Raw genomic sequence first — 21,127 nt, 5'->3', positions numbered from 1 at the left:
GGGCCTCCCCTGGCAGTGTGCACCATTGTGCCCCAAACGTTCCATCCGACGGCCCTCCCAATAGCTTCCTTGGCCTGTCTCTGCTGACGGTGCCCTGAGCCTTTATAGGCCTCTTTGCTGTCACCCGCGTATTCTCCCACGGTTTTCTTGTCCAGCAAGTCCCCCCTCCCGCTAAGATACGATATCAAGGCTCCCTTTGCCCCATCCCAAGGCGCCCCCTCCGCAGTCACCAAGGCCTGATTTCCTCCCTCCCCCTCGGGCAGCGCCCCCTCCCGGTCCTGGCCTGCCCGCCGCCCGCCCCCTCACCAGCGGCTGCATCTCCGAATGCGCGGTGGGCACCTGGAACCGGTCGATCTCTTCCATCATGGTGCCGGCGGGCGAGCGGGCCGGGGGCCGGGCGCGGCCAGGGACGCCGACGGGACCGCGCGGGGCGGCGGCCCCAGGAGTCTGGTGTGTGGTGCAGACTAGGCCGCCCGGGAAGAGTCGGGCGGGCAAGCGTCCGGGCAGATGGAGGGGTGGGCGCGGGGAGCGAGGTTCGCTGGCTGGCTGAGGCCGGCGTGGCCCCCTGGGCTTGCCTTAGTGCTGCCGCGGCTGTGGCCGGGCAGAGCCGCAGGTCCTGCCTCGCCTCCTCCTCCGCCGCCGCCTCCTGTCAGCAGCTCAGCCACTGCGGTGACTCGGCAACTCCACTTCCGGGTCCGGGACACCGCCTGAACCTGCATTATTCATGAGGAGGCAGTGCCTGGGTGCTCCAGCCCCTCCCACATGCGGGAGCGTGCCGCCGGTCGTATTATTCCTGAGGGGGCGGGACTTAGTGGAGCCGGAGGTTCCCTGTGCGCCCAGCCCCGCCTCTCCCTCGAGCCGGGAGGGGGCGTCAGAGGCGCCTGCGCCTTGGCTAACGGTTGGTTGCTAGGCAACCGCGTCAGGGAGGAGTCCAGTCTATACTGCAAGGGCGCGGGGACCCACAACGACGGCTGTCCCCAAAGAACCCCTGCGACTGGGAATTGAATTGAAAAAGAATCCAGATTTTCTGTGCGTGATCGAGGGGACAAATTCCTTGTCCTCAGGCAAGAGAGCATTTTGTAGGTGTTCCAAGTGTTGAGGTGTTTTCTGCTTCTTCCGAGATGCCCCAGAGACAGCCGCCTCGTAGGCAGGTAACACAAACCCCGACTGCTCTCTCCCAATGACCTCTGACCTTCGCCAACAGTGATCACTGATCATACTTATACTGATCCTTCATCTTATTTTCCCTGTTGACCTTTAACCGTCTCTCTCTGTGACCCCTGGCCTGTGCTCCCACTGACCTCTAACCCTGTTCTTTCTCCCTCTAATCCTAGCTTCCACTCCCACACTGCCCCTGATCCACTGTTTCCTACTCCCTTTCCACTTGTCCTCACCTCACCTTCCTATTCCCCCACTCCACTCATACCACAGACCCTCCTGACCAATCTATCCTCCTTACCCCTAGCCCCCCTCCCACTAATACAGCCCTCATTCCCCTCACATTCTTGTCCCAAAGAAATTCTTTTTCCTGCCATTTGCTGTATGCCTGGTGCTGGGCTAGGTGGGGGGGACCCAGGCCTTTGAAAGCCCACAGAAGGAGTGCAAGGGAATTGTACAGCAGACACAGAGCAGATTATAAACAGGAGTTTGGCTTAGATTTTCTGTGCTAGGCCACTTGTCAAGAGAAAGAGGTCAAGTAAAGAGGAAAAGGAGAGAGATGTTCTTCCCATTTTTGCCAGTCCCCCTACCTCACACACTTGAACACACCAAACATTGGCCTCTGACTGTTTCTGGAGCTTCATATATCCCTCTCCTGTGAGCCCCTGGGCCACTCCTGTGACTCAATCAGCCACGAGAACTTTGGGTCCTTGTTGCCACCTGGCTAGATATCATTCCTTCTCACAGGAAACCCAAGAGTTAGCCCCTTCACCCACCAAGTACAGAGTTCTAGTTTCCTCCCCAGCATCACTCTGAAAGGTGAAGTAAGGCCCGGCTTCTCAAGGATCCCTCTGTGGTTGCCACTCAGTCCTTTAAGAATTCATTTTTTCTAAACTCTTTATGAGTTGCCACCTTGGGACTAATAATGCAGTTTCTGGCTCTGCAAAGCAGGACTTCTATTTATTTATTCATTCTAAATTTCCCTCACTCAGATCTAGGTATTTTGAGGTTTGGAGAGAAAACCTGTGTCCGTAATGTTTGTGACTGTCCATATTTTGGTCTGCCCTTCTCCATATTAGCCTTTGCTACTTTGCTTCTTTCACCTGACCTTCCATAGCAGGTAGACTCATCTTTCTCAGATCTCTGCAACCATGAGGAGGCTGCTATTCCTGTATGGCCATGCCCTATTTTTATGTTGGGGTTGAGCTGTGTTTTGAAACTCTATTGTGCTTGGGCCTACTGACTTCAATTTATATGAAGTTTGTTTTAAATTCAGCATTACTGGTATCTGGTTCATATTCAATAAAATGAATATTTTAATTGTACATGTTGACAAGTTTTGAAAAACTGATACAGTTGTGAACCACCACCACAACTGAGGACACTTCCTTTACCCCCAAAGTTTCCTTGTGCCTCATCCCAGTTGGTTCTCCACACCCCCACACCCAGGTAACCACTGCTTTCTGTCACTGCAGATTATACCTGTCTTTTCTAGCACTTATAGTCTGAACAAGCTTGGGGTCAATTTCTCCTGCCCATTAGGGGAGACATTAGAGGCTAGTTTCACTGAAAGCAGAGAGAGGTGACAACAGACAGGAAGCAGAAAAACCTGGGTCAATTGACACTATGTAGATCAGCACTGCCCCCTGGAGGGAAGGGTTGTTTTAATACTGTGTCAGTATTGTTATATGGGGTGTGAGAAAAGGATGGGTTGTGCCAGATTGTATTCTTCAGTCTCTTGTCTCAGTGAACAGCAATCTGGGTCAATGGTGATCTGGGTGTGGAACAGTCTAGAGAGGTTTGAGAAGTTGGGCCTTTCCTCTGGGAACTCAGTCCAGTGGGGGAGACAGAACACAAGCATACAAAGGTAAAAGAGGCTAGGATCCTTGGGATTGGCAGGAAAAGAGATATGTAGGTTGGAGCAGCAGAAGAGCTACAGGGAGGAGGTATCAATGGCTTGGATGCCTGCAGTGGAGAGGGGAGGTCTGGATTGAGCTTTTTAGGGGACAGAGAAGAGTTTAACTCTATTCTTCCTGTCACTCCACTGAACAGAATTTTCAATGGCTCCCTCTTGCTCTCAGGATAAAGTCCCAAAGTCAGACCTGTTTTGTATGGCCTGCAAGGCCTAGCACGGTCTAGCCTTGCTATCAACCCTACTTCAAATGCCACCATTGTTCTGTGAAAACTCCACAGACCTAGCACAATGAACTGCCCTCACTTCCTGGAAAGTGACATCCACATACTCCTCTCTCCTAGGCCTTTAAAACTGCCATTTTCTCTACCTGCTTGGTATAATCATTTCTGTCTGCTGCCACCTGTTCTATGCCACTCTGCCTCAAATCTCTTCATTTCCTGGCCATACATCAGGTCTCAACTTGGCTGTCATCTTCTATAAGGGATTAAATCCCCTTTCTGGAGGCAGGATAGACTATAAACTCAATGATAGCAAGGATGTCTATCTCATTCATTGTTGAGTCCCTGAACCTAGCATAATGTCTGGAATATATTAAATTTTGAAAATGAATTGAATATGAGTTCTGAATGCCTGGTGCTGTTCTTTAGAAGTTTTGATCTGAATGTATTTGAAAGATAGGAAGGGGTAAGCTTGGGATGAAGAGACTAGTGGGGAGTCATAACAAGAAAATGTCACTGTAGAAGCATGTTTTCCTGGGTTCATGTTTATATCTGCTTTGGCAGTAGGGCTATGAATGATCCAGATTTGGATCACATGTACCCATGGTTTAAGAGCTGGGCATTAGAGATTTAAGAGGTCAACAATTCTGATGATACCATCGTTCTCATTCCACAATTATTCGCTGGTTACATATTATATGCCAGAGACTGTTCTAGGTATTGGTGATATAGCAACAACCAAAACAACCCAAAATCCCTGTTCTCATGGAGCCTATCTTTTAATGGGAGGTAAATTATCAATAAGTAAGTAAGTAAAATATATGGCTAATCAGATAGTGATTGATGTCAAGGATTAAAATAGAGCAGGAAAGTAGAATAGGAAGTTCAGGGAACCAGAAGATTATGATTTAAATATAGTCATCAGAGAAGGCCTAACAAAGATGGCATTTGAGAAAGACCTGGAGGGAATGAAAGAGTTAGCCTCCAGACAGAAGGCATAGCAAGTGTAAAGTTCCTAAGACAGAAGTTTACTATACATGTTCTGGATCAGCAAGGAAGGGAAGGCGAGAAGTGACAGGTCAGAGAGGTGAAACCCTTTACTCCATAGGGTTAATCAAACAACCTATGGCATATTAAATCGGTTGTGATAGAGTTCCATGAATCATAATTTGTAATTAAAATGCATGAATGTCAGGCACCATAAACCATGACCAGCTCAAAACATCACCGGCCCCAATAACGAAGTGTCCTTCCTGAAAATGTTGAGAATTCCAACTGGCTGCATGTGTATATGTGCAGGAGGAGTTTTGCAACGTTGCCAAACATTGCCTGGCAGCCAGACTTCTTAGTAGAGAACTGAATTAGAGTCTTCTGTGAACTCCAGTTAAAAGCTAATTTTAGTTTATGACTAACAAATTTTAGTACTTCTTTATAACTCAGTTAGTTACCATAAAAAAAAAAAAATCAGTCTGGAGTTTTGCATCATTTGCCTGTGGGAGCCAAAGAAAAGACTTGCATTTCTGGATCATTTTATGGTCTCTGCATAGGCTCCTCATGGAACAGTACTTTTCAAACTAATGATCTTGATGAGAGGTGACTAGGCTAGGGGAGAATTGGCAAGAATGTATACAAGACCAAAAAAGAGTCTTAGGTGATTCAGAGATTTTTGGTCTGGTGACAGCCTAGCATCCATAGCTGGAAGGACAAGAGGAGGTGAGCAGAATCTAAGGGTAACTGAAGTGTTTCTATATGTTCAAAATAAGGTACCCATGCTCTTATGACCCTTCTCCTCAGTGTAGGACCCTTCTCCTCAGTGTTTCTTCAAGCCCTAGATATGATCCTTTGCCCCTTTATCTCCTGAATATCTCCCAAATCAAACCCCTTTTTTCATATTCCCCGCCATCTCCTTAGCCCAGCCTACATCATCTCTCACCCAGAGTGCTGCAAATCCTTGTAACTGGGATTTCCTCATCCACTCCTGTTCCTTCTAATCCATTCTCTACAACTGTATCAAGGGAATTTTTTCAGCTGTCAATTTGATTATGTCATTCCCACCCAGGACCTTTCAGTGGCTTCTCACTGCTCTTAGTTAGGATAGGGACAAATTTTTTAGATAACACTTCAGGGGTGTATGTGGGCTAAGTCCCATTTGGAGCTCTAAGCCTTAACTTTTATTACTTTCCCCCATTAGTGCTATACTTTACTTCTGTGTACTTCTTTCTGGAACACTCTTTAAACCCTCCCTCACACATGTACTCCTAAGATTTCAGCCCAATAATCAGTCTCCACAACCTGCCCCAGTGTTGCTGCCCAGCTAATGAAGATAAGGTTGTTTCCCCTACTATGTAGTAATATACTTTTTTAAAAATATTTTCTTTATATATCTGACACAGAGAGAGAGAGATCACAAGTAGGCAGAAAGGCAGGCAGAGAGAGAGGGGGAAGCAGGCTCCGGGCTGAGCAGAGAGCCCCTTGTGGGGCTCGATCTCAGGACCCTGAGATCATGACCTGAGCCGAAGACAGAGGCTTAACCTACTGAGTCACCCAGGCACCCCTGTAGTAATATATCTTGATCCTTTCTTGATCCTTCCTTCCTTAGCCTGCATCCTAGTATGTACTTACTCACTTGTTTGTGTTAAGTATTTAATTATTCTGTGTCTATTCTATTAGACTGTGAGCTCCTTGAGAGTAGAACCTTTGGATGTTTTTGCTCACATTTGTTCTCAAGTTCCTAACACAGTGGCCATCACATCAGAAGCTCTCAATAAATGATAATTTAGTGAATGATAGAGTGTGATTGAGAAGTAGCATAGGGTGTTATGAAAGCATGTAGTAGGATATCCTAACACTGCTTCTGGGGGAATGAGGGACAACTTCTAGGTGGAGCACTGTGATTTAAGGTTTGGACAAAGGAAGGAGTTCAAAATACAGGATGAGGAAAAATGACCAGAGAAGTTAGAAGACAACACAGAACAGAAGACATACAAGAACATACATAGAGGACAACAAAGAATAATGTCCTAAAGAAGAGTGTGTTTAGAGTGAATTTACAGTGTTTACAGTGAGTTTACAGTGTTTAGAGAGTATGTGGTCAACTGTGTCGCATGCTGCTAAGGGGTCAAAGAAGACGAGAACTAGACATAGCCATTAGGTTTAATAATTAGGAAGTCAATGGGGACCTTGGAAAGAATAACTTTCAAGGTAAAAGCGAGACTGAACTGAGCTAAGAAGACAATAAAGACTATGTAGACAAGGATTTTTTTTTTCTTTGTAGGGATGGAAGTAAGATTTGAATATGTTAAATGCTGAGGGGAAGGACCCTGGCATAGAGAAAAAGAAGGTGGAGATCAGGAGACATAAAATATTGACTGGAACCAAGTCTCTGAGGAGGTGAGAGTGGATTAGTTGTAGGACAGGAGACAGAACACTGTGACAGAAGAAAAGAAAGGAGGAAGGATGGATGCAGATGATGATAGTTTAGAAGCTTAGGGGCACCAAGTTGAGAGAATTTTCTCTTCTCTTCCCCTAGTAGTGTTATGGAATTCCTTCTGGAAGTGATAACTAGAAAACAAATTTTGCCAATGGCAGTTCCATTCTGTTATGATTATACTCATGCTATTTTCAGAGTTACGGTCTGAGGTTTGTCATGCACAATTATCAGATTACAAAACAGCTGTGAGCATTTGCTGCCAGAACTTGGTCTCCTCCCCTGTTTACTGTAGAGCCTAGCACATTGTTAGTACTCAGAACATGCCAGGTACTCAAATAACAATGGCAGAGGGTTCTCCTGCTTATCCCTGGGCTTTGCAGCCTGCAAACTGATGCTGAAGATTAATTTTGATTCTCTGTCTCCAGCTGTGAGCAAGTGACATGAAATTGTTTTCTGCCAGTTAGGGATTTGAATGGAGCATTCAGTCTTCCTGTTGCTGAGGCAGAGTTGTATGGAAGAAGCAGGCAAAGGACACAGCTGTTGATGAAACTTTTTCAATGTTTTGTGTCTCAAAACACTTTGTCCTACTTATGGAGTCACTGGATTCTGGTTTGTATGGTGGGCTTATGTCCTCTATTTTTCTCACCTCCTAGATTTGAAAACTCTTGGAAGTGGGACCAACTCAGCCTTGGTTCTTCTTTAGCTGTCATCCTAGGATCTGGTACATAGTAAAGCTTAATAAATACTGGATGAATGAATAATGACTGATTGAATCAGTTGATGAGTAAATAAATGCATGATGGAAAGGTATGTACTACAATACTCTGAACACTAACTTTTCTTTCTTTCTGGGTCTGTAGCAGGAGCTGTTTGTGCCTTTGTCTTCATCAAAGCAGCTTTATTCTCTTAATTACATAGGGACTCTACTCCTGATATTAAGCTTTTTTTCCCTACTTTAATTTTTACCTCACATCCATTTTCTTATTTACTTATTTCTCTCATGTGTCATATATTTAGCCTCAAATCTTGCTTTGGGACAAACTGGAATATAAATTGATTAAAAAAAAAAAAAAAATGCTGATCCCAGGGTGCCTGGGTGGCTAAGTCTGTTAAGCTTCTGAATCTTGATTTTGGCTCAGGTCAGGATCTCAGGGTTGTGAGATCCAGCCCCTCCGTCATAGGCCTAGTGCTGGGTATGGAGCCTGTTTAAGATTCTCTTTCTCCCCTTCCCTCTGCCCTCCCTCCCTCTCCGAGCACTGACGTGTGCCCGCACGCATACTCTCTCTCTCTCTCAAAACAAAAAGAAAAATCTGCTGATCTCTAGACAGACACATGGTTCCAAGTCTCTGTATCTTTGAAAATGATTTTGCTCTTCTGCCTGGAATGCCCAAGGCTTTCCTACTTCTAGTCTTTATGGGCCTGGCAAACTATAAGGCACACAGATTTTAGTCAAGCTCTAAATTGCAAAGAACAGAGACACACTCAAGTTACCTCAAGTAAAGGGAAATTGGGTGATGGGGGAAAGGTGTATGTGGGGGTTTGTGGATGGATATTATAAATACATAAGTAGCCTAGAATCAGAACTGGAAAACTATTGGTTCTGAAACAAATAGAAGTACTCATTATTTTCTCTGTATCTTTCATGGCCTCTCTTCTTCTCTTAGCAACTATGTTCCATTTCTTAGTTTCATTTCCCAATCAGCCACCTTTTCCATGTTTCTGCTCCCTCCTAACTTTAGTGTGTTTCCCACTCATCACGCCACCTTGGCCTCTCTCTAACTCACAAACATCTCCATACTATCTGCACCCATCACCAGTTCACTCAGGAGTCCCAGTTCAAACTTTTGGAGAAGAGAGAAAAAAAAAAAAACAACAACTCTTGGAGAAAGAATCTGATTGACCCTAGCTTATCTGTTCATGCTAGACTGTATCAGGGAAAGACAAGATCGCATGGCTTTCTAAGCAGTCAGAACTGTGAGCCAGGCAGTTTCTCTTACAAGGATTGTAAGGTATAGCCTGCTTTACTCCAAAGTAACTAGTACATTGTTTCCGAAAAACCTCTTTCCCATACATTGTGCAGGGGCTCAAATTTCTTCCAGCTCAGTGGTTCCAGTCAGGGCTGATATTTACATTACAAAAGGTTCTGTCCTTTACAAAAGCCTTTCCTTCAGGGTTGTTGTTCCTGGGTGTGTGTGTGTGTGTGAGTGAGTGCTTTGAACAGCCTGTTTCTGCAATGAATTTTGTTTTACTTTTAAGATTTTATGTATTTATTTGACAGAGAGTAAGAGAGAGAGCAAGCAGGGGGAGGAGCAGGCAGAGAGAGAGGGAGAAACAGGCTCCCCACCAAGCAAGGAGCCCAATGTGGGGCTTGAAACCAGCACCCCTGGATCATGACCTGAGCAGAAGGCAGGCAGATGCTTAACTGACTGAGCTACCAGACACCCCTCTGCAATGAATTTTAAAGATTTTATTTATTTATTTGACAGACAGAAATCACAAGCAGGCAGAGGTAGGCAGAGAGAGGAGGAAGCAGGCTCCCCGCAGAGTCCCAGGACCCTGGGATCATGACCCGAGCTGAAGGCAGAGGCTTTAACCCACTGAGCCACCCAGGTGCCCCCTCTGCAATGAATTTTAAAATGCAGCATATTATATATAACTTTTAAAGACCTTAGTGTAGGGGACTTATATTCTGGCCATGATGGAACAATCCATACTGGACTTGCCCTCCCACTGTAAACAGATAAAATTCTGGACACATCATATGCCACATTCCCTCAGGACAGTGATTCCAGAGGGAAGGAATGTACGCAACAGGAGTCACGTGTTTAGTCTTGTTCTCTGACTGGGGACAGTTTCTTGACCATGGCTTAGGGAGGTAGATCCCAAAGGAGAGTGTGTTGATAGCAGTGAGATAACCCAGATATTAGAAGTAGCAGACAATGACTTTAAAGCAGCTTTTATAAATATATTTATGGACTTACAGAAAATATTGACTTAATGGGTGGGTAATCTAAGCAGAAAATGAAAACAATAGAAAAATAAATATCAGAACGGAAAAATAATTGGATGGGCCTAATAGATGAATGTGAAATGTGTCCACTGAAATGATCTAAGGTCAGAGAGAAACAAGATTTAAAAACATGAGCCTTAATGACCCCTGGGACCATGTCATATATGTATGTCATATATGTTATTGGAATCCCAGAAGGAAATAGAGGAGGGGGAAATATTTGAAGAAATAGTGACCAAAATGTTCTGAATCTGATGGAAGTTCAGTGAGTTCCAAGCAGGATAAATACAAAGAAAAGCACCCTTAGGTCTCTCATAGTCAACATACTGAAAGCCAAAGATAAAAATAAAATCTGGAAAGTAGTCAGGACAAAATGACATATTGCATAGAGGGTAATAATATGATTATGGCTGACTTCTCATTGTACAATAACAATGGAGGTCAGAAGACAATGTAATGACATATTTAAAGCTCTGAAAGAAAACTTTTGTCAATACAGAATTCTACATCTAACAAAAATATCCCTCAAATAACAAAGGTGAAATAAATACATCTTCAGATAAACTAAAGCTGACAGAATTTGTCATTGGCAGACCTTCACTACAAGAGGTACTCAATGAAGTTCTGTAAGCTAAAGGAAAAACGACACCTGATAGAAGCTCTATCTATGGGAAGGACCAAAAAGTACTAGAAATGATAAATATGTGGCTAAAGATAAAGGACTATCTTTTTTTCCTTCTATTCATTTTCTTAAAAGATATATGACTGTTTAAAGCAAAAATAAGACCATTATAAGGTGAGACTTATAATGTATATAGAAATAAAATGCATGACAACAATAGGGCAAAAGGTGAGATGGTGGTGGTAAATGGAATTAAGATGTTATAAGGTTATTACATTGTGAAATATGAAGTGGTATGGTATTTATTCTTAGTGGACTATGGTAAGTTTAGAATGAATATTGTAAACCTTAGAATAACCACTAAAAAAGTAATACCAAAAGGCACAGCTAAAAAGCCAATAGAGGCAATAAAATGAAATAATAAAAAAACTCAGTTAACAAAAGAAGGAAGAAGGTGAACAGAGGAACAAAATGCACAGATGGAGGGAGGCAAATCATAAGAGACTCTTTAAACTATAGTAAACAAACTGAGGATTGCTGGAGGGGATGGGATTGGGGAGAAGGGATAGTTGGGTGATGGGCATTAAGTTTGACACCTGATATAATGAGCACTGAGTATTATATGCAACTGATGAATCACTAAATTCTACCCCTGAAATTAATAAAACACTATAGGTTAACTAAATTGAATTTAAGTAAAAAAAAAAAAATGTTTTTAAAGCAGATGAAAAAAACCAAAAAACAAAAGCGAAGAGCAGAGTAATGAAGACAACTATACCATTGCTTTCAATTAAAAGGTAGAGTTTCTCAAGCTATGGGGGAAAATAGCAAGACCCACCTAAATGGTACCTATAAGAGATAGAGTTTAAATGTAAAGACATAGAAAGGTTGAAAATAAAAGAACAGAAAAAATATACCCTGAGAATGGCAAGCCCAAGAATATTGTGTGGCTATAGTATTTTCAGAACCAAGTAGGCTTAAAGACAAGGAGTATTCTAAAAGAAAAGTAGGGACATTTCATAATGATACAGAATCTGTTCAAGAGAAGACATAAAATCACAAACATGTAGGTACCTATTAATAGAAGTTCAAGATATATGAATCAAAAACTGACAGAGCTAAAGAGAGAAATAGAAAAATACACAAAGATAGTTGATCTTAATACTTGTCTCCCAGTAACTGAAAGATATAGAAGATTTGTTAAATAATTTAACGTAATTAACATGTATAGAACACTGTACCCAAGAACTGCAGAATGCTCACAAAATAGACCATATGCTGGGACATAAAGTAAGTCCCAAGACATATTGAAAGATTAAAATCTTACAGATTTTAATTCAATTCAAAATCAACATTCATCGATGAGAGAAAGAACCTCAGCGTATTAGGAATAGTTTGAACAAAATGGAATTAAAAATAAATAGCAATATCTTTAAAATCCTCAAATATTTAGAAATTAAGGAACACACTTCTAAACAAAGGTAGTCAAAAGGTGCAAGGACAGATGGTAGCTACACTTGTAGTGAACGTAGCATAATGTTTAAATTTGCCAAATCACTATGTTAAACACCTGAAACTAATGTAATATTGTATGCCACCATATTTCAATAAAAAAGAAATAGCACAAGGGATATTAGTAAACACTTTTAACTGAGTGGTAATGAAAATATAACATCACAAATTTTCAGGTGCTGCTAAAGTTGTTCATAATGGGAATGCATAGCTTTAAATGCCTGACTTAGGGGAAAAAAAATGAAAGATTTAAAATCAATGTTTCATAGAAACAATGAGAAAAACAATAGAGAAAATTAACAATGCCAGAAATTCATTCTTTGAAAAGAGTAATCAAATTGACAAAACCTAGGGGCGCCTGGGTGGCTCAGTGCGTTAAAGCCTCTGCCTTCGGCTCGGGTCATGATCCCAGGGTCCTGGGATCGAGTCCCGCATTGGGCTCTCTGCTGAGCAGGGAGCCTGCTTCCCCTTCTCTTTTTCTCTGCCTGCCTCTCTGCCTACTTGTGATCTCTGTCTATCAAATAAATAAATAAAATCTTTAAAAAAAATTGACAAAACCTAGCAGGACTCATCAAAATAAAAATAAATCAAAACAGCAGAATCAGGAATGGAACATGAGAAATCACTACTGATCCTACAGACATTAAAAAGGATAAAAAGGAAATATTGCCACAACTTTATGGCAATAAATTCAATAATTTAGATAGAACTGACAAATTTTTTAAAGATTTTATTTATTTATTTATTTATTTTTTAAAGATTTTATTTATTTATTTGACAGAGAGAGAGATCACAAATAGGCAGAGAGACAGACAGAGAGAAAGATGAGGAGAAGCAGGCTCCCTGCTGAGCAGAGAGCCCCATGCGGGACTCGATCCCAGGCCCCTGGGATCATGACCCGAGCCGAAGGCAGAGGCTTAACCCACTGAGCCACCCAGGAGCCCCTTATTTATTTATTTTAGAGAGAGCAAGCAGGAGGAGGGCAGAGGGAAAGAGAGAGAATCTCAAGCAGACTCTCGCTGAGCTGGGAACTGAATGTAGGCTTGATCTCATGACTCTGAGATCATGACCTGATCTGAAATCAAGAGTCTGAGGTTTAACTGACTGAGCTATCCAGGTGCCCCAGAATAGACAAATTTCTTGAAAAATGCAGTTTACCTTAAATGACACAAGAAAAAATGGGAAATATGAAAACTCCAAACCTACTTTTTAAAAACTGAGCTCATATCTTAAAACCTTCCCACAAAGAAAATCCAGGCCCAACTAGTTCCACTGATGAATTGTATCAAATACATAAGGAATAAATAACACCAGGGGTGCCTGGATGGCTCAGTTGGGTAAGTGCCCAACTCTTGATTTTGGCTCAGGTCATGATCTCAGGGTCATGAGATCAAGCCCCATGTCCGGTTCTGCACTCAGTGGAAAGTCTACTTGAGATTCTCTCTTTCTCCTTCTGCCTCTCCTTTTGCTCTCTCTCTCTCTCAAATAAATAAATAAATCTTTTTAAAAAGGGAATAAATAACACCAATCTTACACAAAGTATTATAGAAAATACAGAAAGGAATAAATACCAACTCATTTGATGATACCAGTGTAACTCTGATATAAAAATCAAAGTTATTACAAGAAAAGAAAATGACAGGCCAATATCCCTTATGAACGTAAGTGCAAAAAATCCAACAAAATATTACCAAATCTATTTTTTGGCAATACATAAAAAGAATAATAGATCAAGTGGGGTTTATCCCAATAATGCAAATTTAGCTCAACATTAAAAAAATTAAAGTCTTTCTTCACATTAACACAACAAAGGAGAAATATCATATAATGACATCTCAATAGATTCAGGGGACAAAAAGGACAAAATTCAACATCCAACCACAAGATATTAGTATAAGGGTCAAATAATGTACTTGAAGGTGTTTAGTAAACTGAAAGATGTTATAGAAACAGAAGGTGTTTTTATTGTCATCCCTCTATGACACTCTTAGGTTTATAGGCTCCTTTCTAGTAAGGACTTCTTGAGGCCTGGACAACACACTTTTCAATTGTACAATAAATGCCCTCAGAATGGAACTCAGTTGTCATGCTGGCAGACCACAGTAGAGTAATGAAAAATGACAACTACAAACTCTACACTGCTGCCGTTAACTTGGCTTGCTGAGTGCTGGGCTCTGAATTAGGTGCTCTTCAGGCATTGTTTTATTTTATCCTTTGAGCAACTCTAAGGAGGGCACTAATATTTTTCTCTACCTTATAGATGAGCAAATGAGGATTAGAGACTAAATACTTTCTTCAAGATCTCACATATAGTTCATGGCCCTGTTGGGAACCCAGCCAAGGCTTACCCTAAAGTTTCCACTTTTATTTTTTATTTTGTTTTATTTTTTTTAAGATTTTATTTATTTATCAGAGAGAGAGGGAGAGAGAGGGAGCACAGGCAGACAGAATGGCAGGCAGAGGCAGAGGGAGAAGCAGGCTCCCCGCCGACCAAGGAGCCCGATGCGATGCGGGACTCCATCCCAGGACTCTGGGATCATGACCTGAGTTGAAGGCAGCTGCTTAATCAACTGAGCCACCCAGGCGTCCCAAGTTTCCACTTTTAAATTCTACTCTCCTTGCCTGCTATAGCCTTATCTGGCAAGGATACCCTAGAGTTGGCTTCTGCCCTCCTGGGCTTCCAGGTAGGCACAAGCCTGGCCTCATATCCCCCTTTTCTTTCTTTCTTTCTTTTTTTTTTTTTTTTTTTTTAAAGATTTTATTTACTTATTTGACAGAGATCACAAGTAGGCAGAGAGGCAGGCAGAAAAGGAGGGGGAAGCAGGCTTCCCACTGAGCAGAGAGCCCAATGTGGGGCTCGATCCCAACAACCTGAGATCACGACCCAAGCTGAAGGCAGAGGCTCTAACCCACTGAGCCACCCAGGCGCCCCTCATATCCCTTTTTTCTGTATTCAGAACACTGTGCTAACTGACACTGGATTAGTAGGAAAGAAAAACCTCTTTAGTTGTACTTTTTTGATTTTAAAAATTCTTTTTTTTTTTTTTTAGAATTTTATTTATTTATTTGACATAGAGAGATCACAAGTAGGCAGAGAAGCAGGCAGAGAGAGAGGAAGGGAAGCAGGCCCCTGCTGAGCAGAGAGCCCGATGTGGGACTCGATCCCAGGACCCTGAGATCATGACCTGAGCCCAAGGCAGTGGCTTAACCCACTGAGCCACCCAGGCGCCCTTGATTTTAAAAATTCTTAGTTAGCATGTTAAATTATAAAAGTAACGCACGCACATTCACATTAAAAATATTAAAAGCATTTTAGGGGTGCCTGGATGGCTCAGTGGGTTGAAGCCTTTGCCTTCAGCTCGGGTCCTGGATCCCAGAGTCATGGGACACACACCCCCAAAATCAAGTACTCTGCTCAGCAGGGAGCCTGCTTCCCTTCCTCTCTCTGCCTGCCTCTCTGCCTACTTATGATCTCTGTCAAATAAATAAATAAAATATTTTTAAAAAGTATTAAAACTCCTCTCATGGTTTTAATATACAATGAATAGTATTGGTCACTTCCCCCAAATTTCCCAGCCACATTCCCTAAACCAAACTGCTCTTAACAGATTCTATATATTCTTCTAGAAATTTGGATATATATGCAAATACACACACATATATAGTCTTAAAGTAAGCAGATGGGTCATCTATTCCTGTAGCTTGGTTTTTTATTTAACAACATACCTTGGAGAGCTTTCCATAACAGTACATAAATGTTTATCTCATTCTTTTAAAAATAGGCATAGTATCTTATTGAATGGCTATGCAATAATTTATTTAACTAGGCCCCTACCAATGAATATCTAGACGTTTTCCATTTTTAAAAACATTACAAATAATGCTGCAGTGAGCAATTTTGTACATCTTATGCATGTGTATGAATACTGCTATAGGAAAAATTCAAGAAAGTGGAGTTGAAGGCTATCTGCATTTTAAATTTTGTGAGGTATTGCCAAATAACCCTATAAAAAGTTTGCATCAGTTGGCACTCCCACAATAGCATATGATAATGTCTACTACCCTTCATCTCTAGTGTTTCAAAATTTTGAAATTTCCTTTCAACTACACTTATTTAGTGCCTTCTGTGTGCTTTAGACACTGCACTAGGCTCAGAGATTTGGAATGCAGTCAGTGTAGCCCAAGAAAGATTTGTTGGTGAATTACTATTCCCTTGGGACTAAGAGCTCTTACCCTTTTAAAAATGGAAACTGCAAGCTGGTGAGGTATTTAGTTTCAATTTAGCTTAATGGAAACCTGTTAGTGAGTTTTAAAATAAGGACCAAGACAACTGAAATGGTAAAGGAAGTCTCCTGGGCTGCAGGAAGGAGGATGCTACATCTGTGGGTTTGCGGGCTTCGAAGAGCCCCTCTTTCCAGGAACAAACATGTTTTATCATTGAACTCTTTGGAGGAGACGTGAGCCACTCTAGTCCCTAAGGTGGGGGCCTCCTAGTAAGCAAGGGCCACACAGATTCTGTGTGGCTGAGGGCAGAGCAGCGTCTATAACTGGGAATAAAGGCTGCCAGCTATCATTAATTGAGCATAAACTCTGACTAAGCACTGCATTATGTACTTTATGTGCATTGACTTAATCCTCATAACAACACCACAATTGAGAGGGTGTCATTATGTCCAGTTTAAAGATAAGGATACTGAGGTTCAGAGAAGACAAGTAACTTGCCTAGAGTCATAGAACTAGCAGGTAGTGTTGTGGGAACCCAAACCAAGCTATGATTGACTTCAGAGCCCACATTTGGGCTCTCTGAGTATATCTGATCATGTACTTGTTTAATAAATATTATATCTTCATAATAGGGAACAGTTTAAGAACGTTTTTATCTCCTTACCCCTAAAATATGCTCAGGGACAAAGGGGTTGCTTATACTTTTCAGTGGGCCATGTACCAAAACTGATCTAAGTTCAGGTAAATGCCCAGTAGGTGGCAATAATAATCATCTGTTACCTTGACCAGAATTTTCATTTTCAAAGCACAGTCCCACAGCTGTGGGAAGAATAGGGTAGGGGATGATATGGATGCTGTGTCAGAGAGCTGAGATTTATCTCTGGGCCGATGAAGAACCCTTGGAGGCTTTCAATTAGGAGAATGATATGATAAGATTTATGTTTCAGGGAGATCACTGATAGTGATTAGTTTGGGTTCAAACCCTGGTCACCTTTGGGTCAGTTGCTTGCTCACTCTAAGCCTCAATATCCTCTTCTGTAAAATAGAATAATGATAGCTATTACCTGATAAGGTAGTTCTGAAGGTTAAATGAGATAATGCATGTGTATTGCTTAGTAAATGACTAGCTCAGAGTAAATGCTCAGTAGATAAGAATGATGATAATAATATAATTATTAGAGTGGAGAGAAACTGGAGTCAGGGAAATCAAATGTAGCTAGGCAAGAGAGAGTAAGGGCCCGAATTAAGGGAGGTGTAAATGGAGGGGATAGTTATGAAAGATATTAAGGAGATAGAATTGTTAGACTTTGAAACATGATGCTAATGGAAGGGAGGGAAAAGCAGGCATATTTGACGATTTCCACTTTCCAACTTGGGTGACTGAGTGGATGGGGATGCTTGAGTGAAATAGGAAATACTGGAAGAAATAGAAGTTTGGTGTAGAAAAAGAATATAATGGTTAGGGTAGAAAAAGAATATATTGAGGTTGGTTTTTAATATATTGAATTTAAGTACTCTGTTACCAATTTGAACATGGTTCCAGGAAGTTTAAGCTACAGAAATAGATTTGAACTTTGGGGCACAAGGCTGGCTCAGTGAGTAGAGCATGCAACTCTTGATCTGGGGGTTGGGAGTTCAAGCCCCACATTGGGCATAGAGATTACTAAAATAAAAAAATAACCTTGAATTCCATCATAAGGTGTAAGATGAAGCTATGGGTGGGGTAAGAACAACCAAAGGGAGTGTATAGAATAATAAGACTGGATTGGGCCATGCCTGGGTGGCTCAGTAGATTGAGTGGAAGGTCTGACTTTTGCTTTCAGTTCAGGTTATGATCTCAAGGTCATGAGATGGAACCCCATGGGGCTCTGTACGCAGCAGGGAATCTGCTTGAAATGCTCTCCCTCCCTCTCCCTCTCCCTTCCCCTTCCATTCATGCATTCTCTCTCTCTCTCTCTCTCTCTCTCTCTCAAAATAAATAAATAAATAATTTTAAAAAAAGAAGAAGGCAACTAAGGGGTTCAAGCATATATTCCTGGTCAAGGATATTGAGAAGCAACTGCTGGAGAGGTGACATGGAAATGAAAGTGGAGAACTTTCAAGAGAGAGCAAGGGAACCCAGCCCTCTCCTGAAAGAGAAATGAGAAGTAAGCATTAGGGAGCTGAGTTTTTACCAGTTCCCTCCCCCAGGATGCTCATACTAAAATCTATATTAATGAGAATAGAAAATGCTCTACTATGGGATAGTTCAGACTGGGACATCTGTTATCCCATTGATCATCAGGATTAAGTTGACTGCTATGGTGTTCTTGGGGGCAGGATTCCTCTTCCTGTATCACTCCTCTAATAGACATCCTCCCTTGGCCAAATAAAATGACCTATCCAAAAGTAGAGGATCTTCTTTGGTCAAGTATAATTTTAAGAATATATAAGTACAAGAATAGTGTAAGAATGGTGGACTTCCTTTGCTGGAATCTCCAAATTGTCTCCAGTGTGTACTGTAGTATTATATTTCTTTTCATAATACTATTCGCTTTTGCAGACCAAAATCCAGAAATAACAGAGTGTCTATCTGAAGTTCCATTTCATTTTTCATCTCATAACAGCCCATACTTGTGGTGATGATGGAAGATGGGACAGAGCCTTGCTCAAAGTGAGGAATGAAAGAGTAGAGGGAGGTAGGAGAAAAGTGATAATATGGCAGGGTAGATAAAGGACTAGCAGAGGTTAATTGAGTAATGTTTTGTTAGGCAGAGATAGTGGGAGCAGCAAGGGGGGAAGGGTAAAATGGTGTTTCTGGCTGGAGGAACTATAAAAAGCAAAGGTATAGGGACACCTTGGTGGCTCAGTGGGAAGAGCATATAATTCTTGATCTCAGGCTAATCAATTTGAGCTGCATGTTGGGTGTAGAGATTACCTTAAAGTAAATAATTAATTAAAAAAAAAAAAAAAAAAAGGTGCAGAGGTGAGAAAGCGTAGGCCATGCTCAGGAAATGTGAGTAGACTTGGTGGGCTGCATCTCAAAGTGTTAGCACATGAAGGGTTGGAGAACAGGCTGAAATGGAGATGCAGGGCCAGATGATAGGGTTCTGAGGGCCAGGGGAGGGAATGTGCGCTTTGTTCTTCCGTGGTTTGATGACTTCTGGGAGGAACCATCAAAAGCTTTCCAAGAATTCAGCCTTGTCTGTCTCAGGCTTCTCCTTTTGGAAGACCAAGGGCCCAAAGTGGCAGTCTGACATTCAATCTCCTTTGCCATGGTTGGGAAGTCAGGGCTGCAGCTGATTTCATTGGCCTGTTTTGCATTTATTATAGTGTGGCTTTTATAGTGTGTTAATTGAAATATTTCCAACTGCCAAAAACAATTACACTCAAATTGCCTTGTCAGTTCTTTTATTGCCAGATAAATGTTTTACAGACATATTTACGGGGGGCAGTGGTAACTGGATCTCGTTTTCTATTTAAGGCTGGCAGTTGGGTCTGGGATTGGTCCTCCAGGGCTCTGTTGTGGGCCAGAAAGCTGTTGGATGTGGCGCTTCCATCTTTTTCCCTTAGGGATCAGAGGTGCTTAAAAAAAAAAAAAAAAGGCAGCTTTCTGGCTCGTGTACTTTAGCCTCGGAGAAGGGTTCCATTGCTGGAAACCCTGGCAACCTGGCAGAAATCTGAATCCTGCTGCCTGTCCTACCAGCAACAATCCCAGCCCAAGCTGAAACATGCTTTTCCCTCTCCCTGGCATCCCTTTCCTCTCCTCCACCATCACAGCCCTCCCATAGACTATCATGCACGAGCCGTAAGAGGCCACCTAGTCTAACTCTTTCACTTTGTATTTGGGAAACTTGGGCCCCAGAGACTTCCCCTAAGACCACACAGGTAGATTGTGAGCACTGGGAGCAGAGGTCTCTGTCCCATGGGCTGTGCTGCCGGCAGGCTGTTCTGGCCCCCTTTTCAGTACTTGAGACCTGTTTCTTATAAGAACCCTTCCTTCAGGTTTCCAGCCTCCCCTGATCTCCCTTTGGCTTGATCATCTGAAACCCCTATCGTTCTATATATATACTGCACGGCTTTTGCTTGCTTGGGGAACATTTTACTGGCTCTGTCACTGTTCTTCTCTTGCCTTTGTGCATGCTGTTTTCTTCTTCGGAAAAATATTTTCTCTACTTGGACAACCCATACTTGTTCTTTGTTACCTGACTAGGAAATAGCCACCTCTGGGAGCCTTTCTTGGGCTGGGTAGGTGTCTCTGCACCCCTCCAGCGCCCTGGGCACCCGTCTCTCTGCTGCTGATGAGGAGCAGGCTTTCAAAGGAACATATACTGAGGGAGGGAGGGAGGGAGGGAGCAATGATGAGCACTGCCTACACTACTCTGTCCTCCATGGACCCTGAGCAAACTGGAGCGGAGACCTCATCTCTCTTCGGTTTTGTCCTACTGCTGACGTGTGTCCCTGACAGATAAACAGACATTCAGCAAGTGTTTATCAAGCTGAACAGACCATGCTGCTCTCAGGAACAGAAGATTTTAACATATTATGACTAGAAGGTCATCACATCCAATCCTATGCATTTTACTGACAAGGAAACCGAGGCCCAAAGAGGAAAAACATTTTTCCCAGCCTCATGATCACTAATGGCATTCCTTCATTTATTCAATAAGGATTTTGAACACTTACTATATTCTCAGACCGCAGTGTATAAAACAAAGTACCTGCTCAGAAAGAGTTCACATTCATCCCAAACAAGTGTTTTTGAGTATAATCTGACCTCAAATTCCCCTTAATGCATAGTACAAAGCTGAGCTCTTAGAATACACTTTTTTTTTTTTTTTTTTTTTTTAAAGAGTGGGAGAGATGGGTGAGGAGGGGCAGAGACAGCAAGAATCTTAGGCAGGCTCAATGCCCAGTGTGGAGCCCAATGTGGGGCTTGATTTCACAACTCTGAGATCATACCTGAGCCAAAACCAAAAGTCAGATGCTTAACTGAATGAGCCACCCAGGCACCCCTAGAAAATGCTTTTTTTAAATGTTTGTTGAGGGGTACCTTGGT

The 21,127-nt window shown here is 42.2% G+C and overlaps 2 protein-coding genes across 9 annotated transcripts in view; one reads left to right on the top strand and one right to left on the bottom strand.

The window, feature by feature from the left end:
* FAM219A (family with sequence similarity 219 member A) overlaps positions 1 to 781 on the bottom strand; it is a 55,544-nt gene extending 54,763 nt beyond the window's left edge. Inside the window, exon 1 of one of the 6 annotated variants that reach the window (XM_059141959.1) lies at positions 307 to 781. In XM_059141959.1, the coding sequence (XP_058997942.1) occupies positions 307 to 366 (60 nt within the window). In that variant the 5' untranslated portion in view covers positions 367 to 781. The remainder of the gene's footprint in view (positions 1 to 306) is intronic. The other 5 variants (XM_059141956.1, XM_059141958.1, XM_059141960.1 and 2 more) reach the window with 5 other exon arrangements.
* Positions 782 to 903: 122 nt separating this feature from the next.
* DNAI1 (dynein axonemal intermediate chain 1) overlaps positions 904 to 21,127 on the top strand; it is a 58,609-nt gene continuing 38,385 nt past the window's right edge. For 2 of the 3 annotated variants that reach the window (XM_059141941.1, XM_059141940.1), the window contains exon 1: positions 907 to 1,151. In XM_059141941.1, the coding sequence (XP_058997924.1) occupies positions 1,122 to 1,151 (30 nt within the window). In that variant the 5' untranslated portion in view covers positions 907 to 1,121. Of the gene's footprint in view, positions 1,152 to 21,127 lie in introns of all 3 variants that reach the window. The other variant, XM_059141942.1, reaches the window with a different exon arrangement.

This window comes from Mustela lutreola, chromosome 12, assembly GCF_030435805.1.
Source record: "Mustela lutreola isolate mMusLut2 chromosome 12, mMusLut2.pri, whole genome shotgun sequence".
Classification (NCBI taxonomy): Eukaryota; Metazoa; Chordata; class Mammalia; order Carnivora; family Mustelidae; genus Mustela; species Mustela lutreola.
This window is presented reverse-complemented; position numbering and strand designations above follow the sequence as displayed.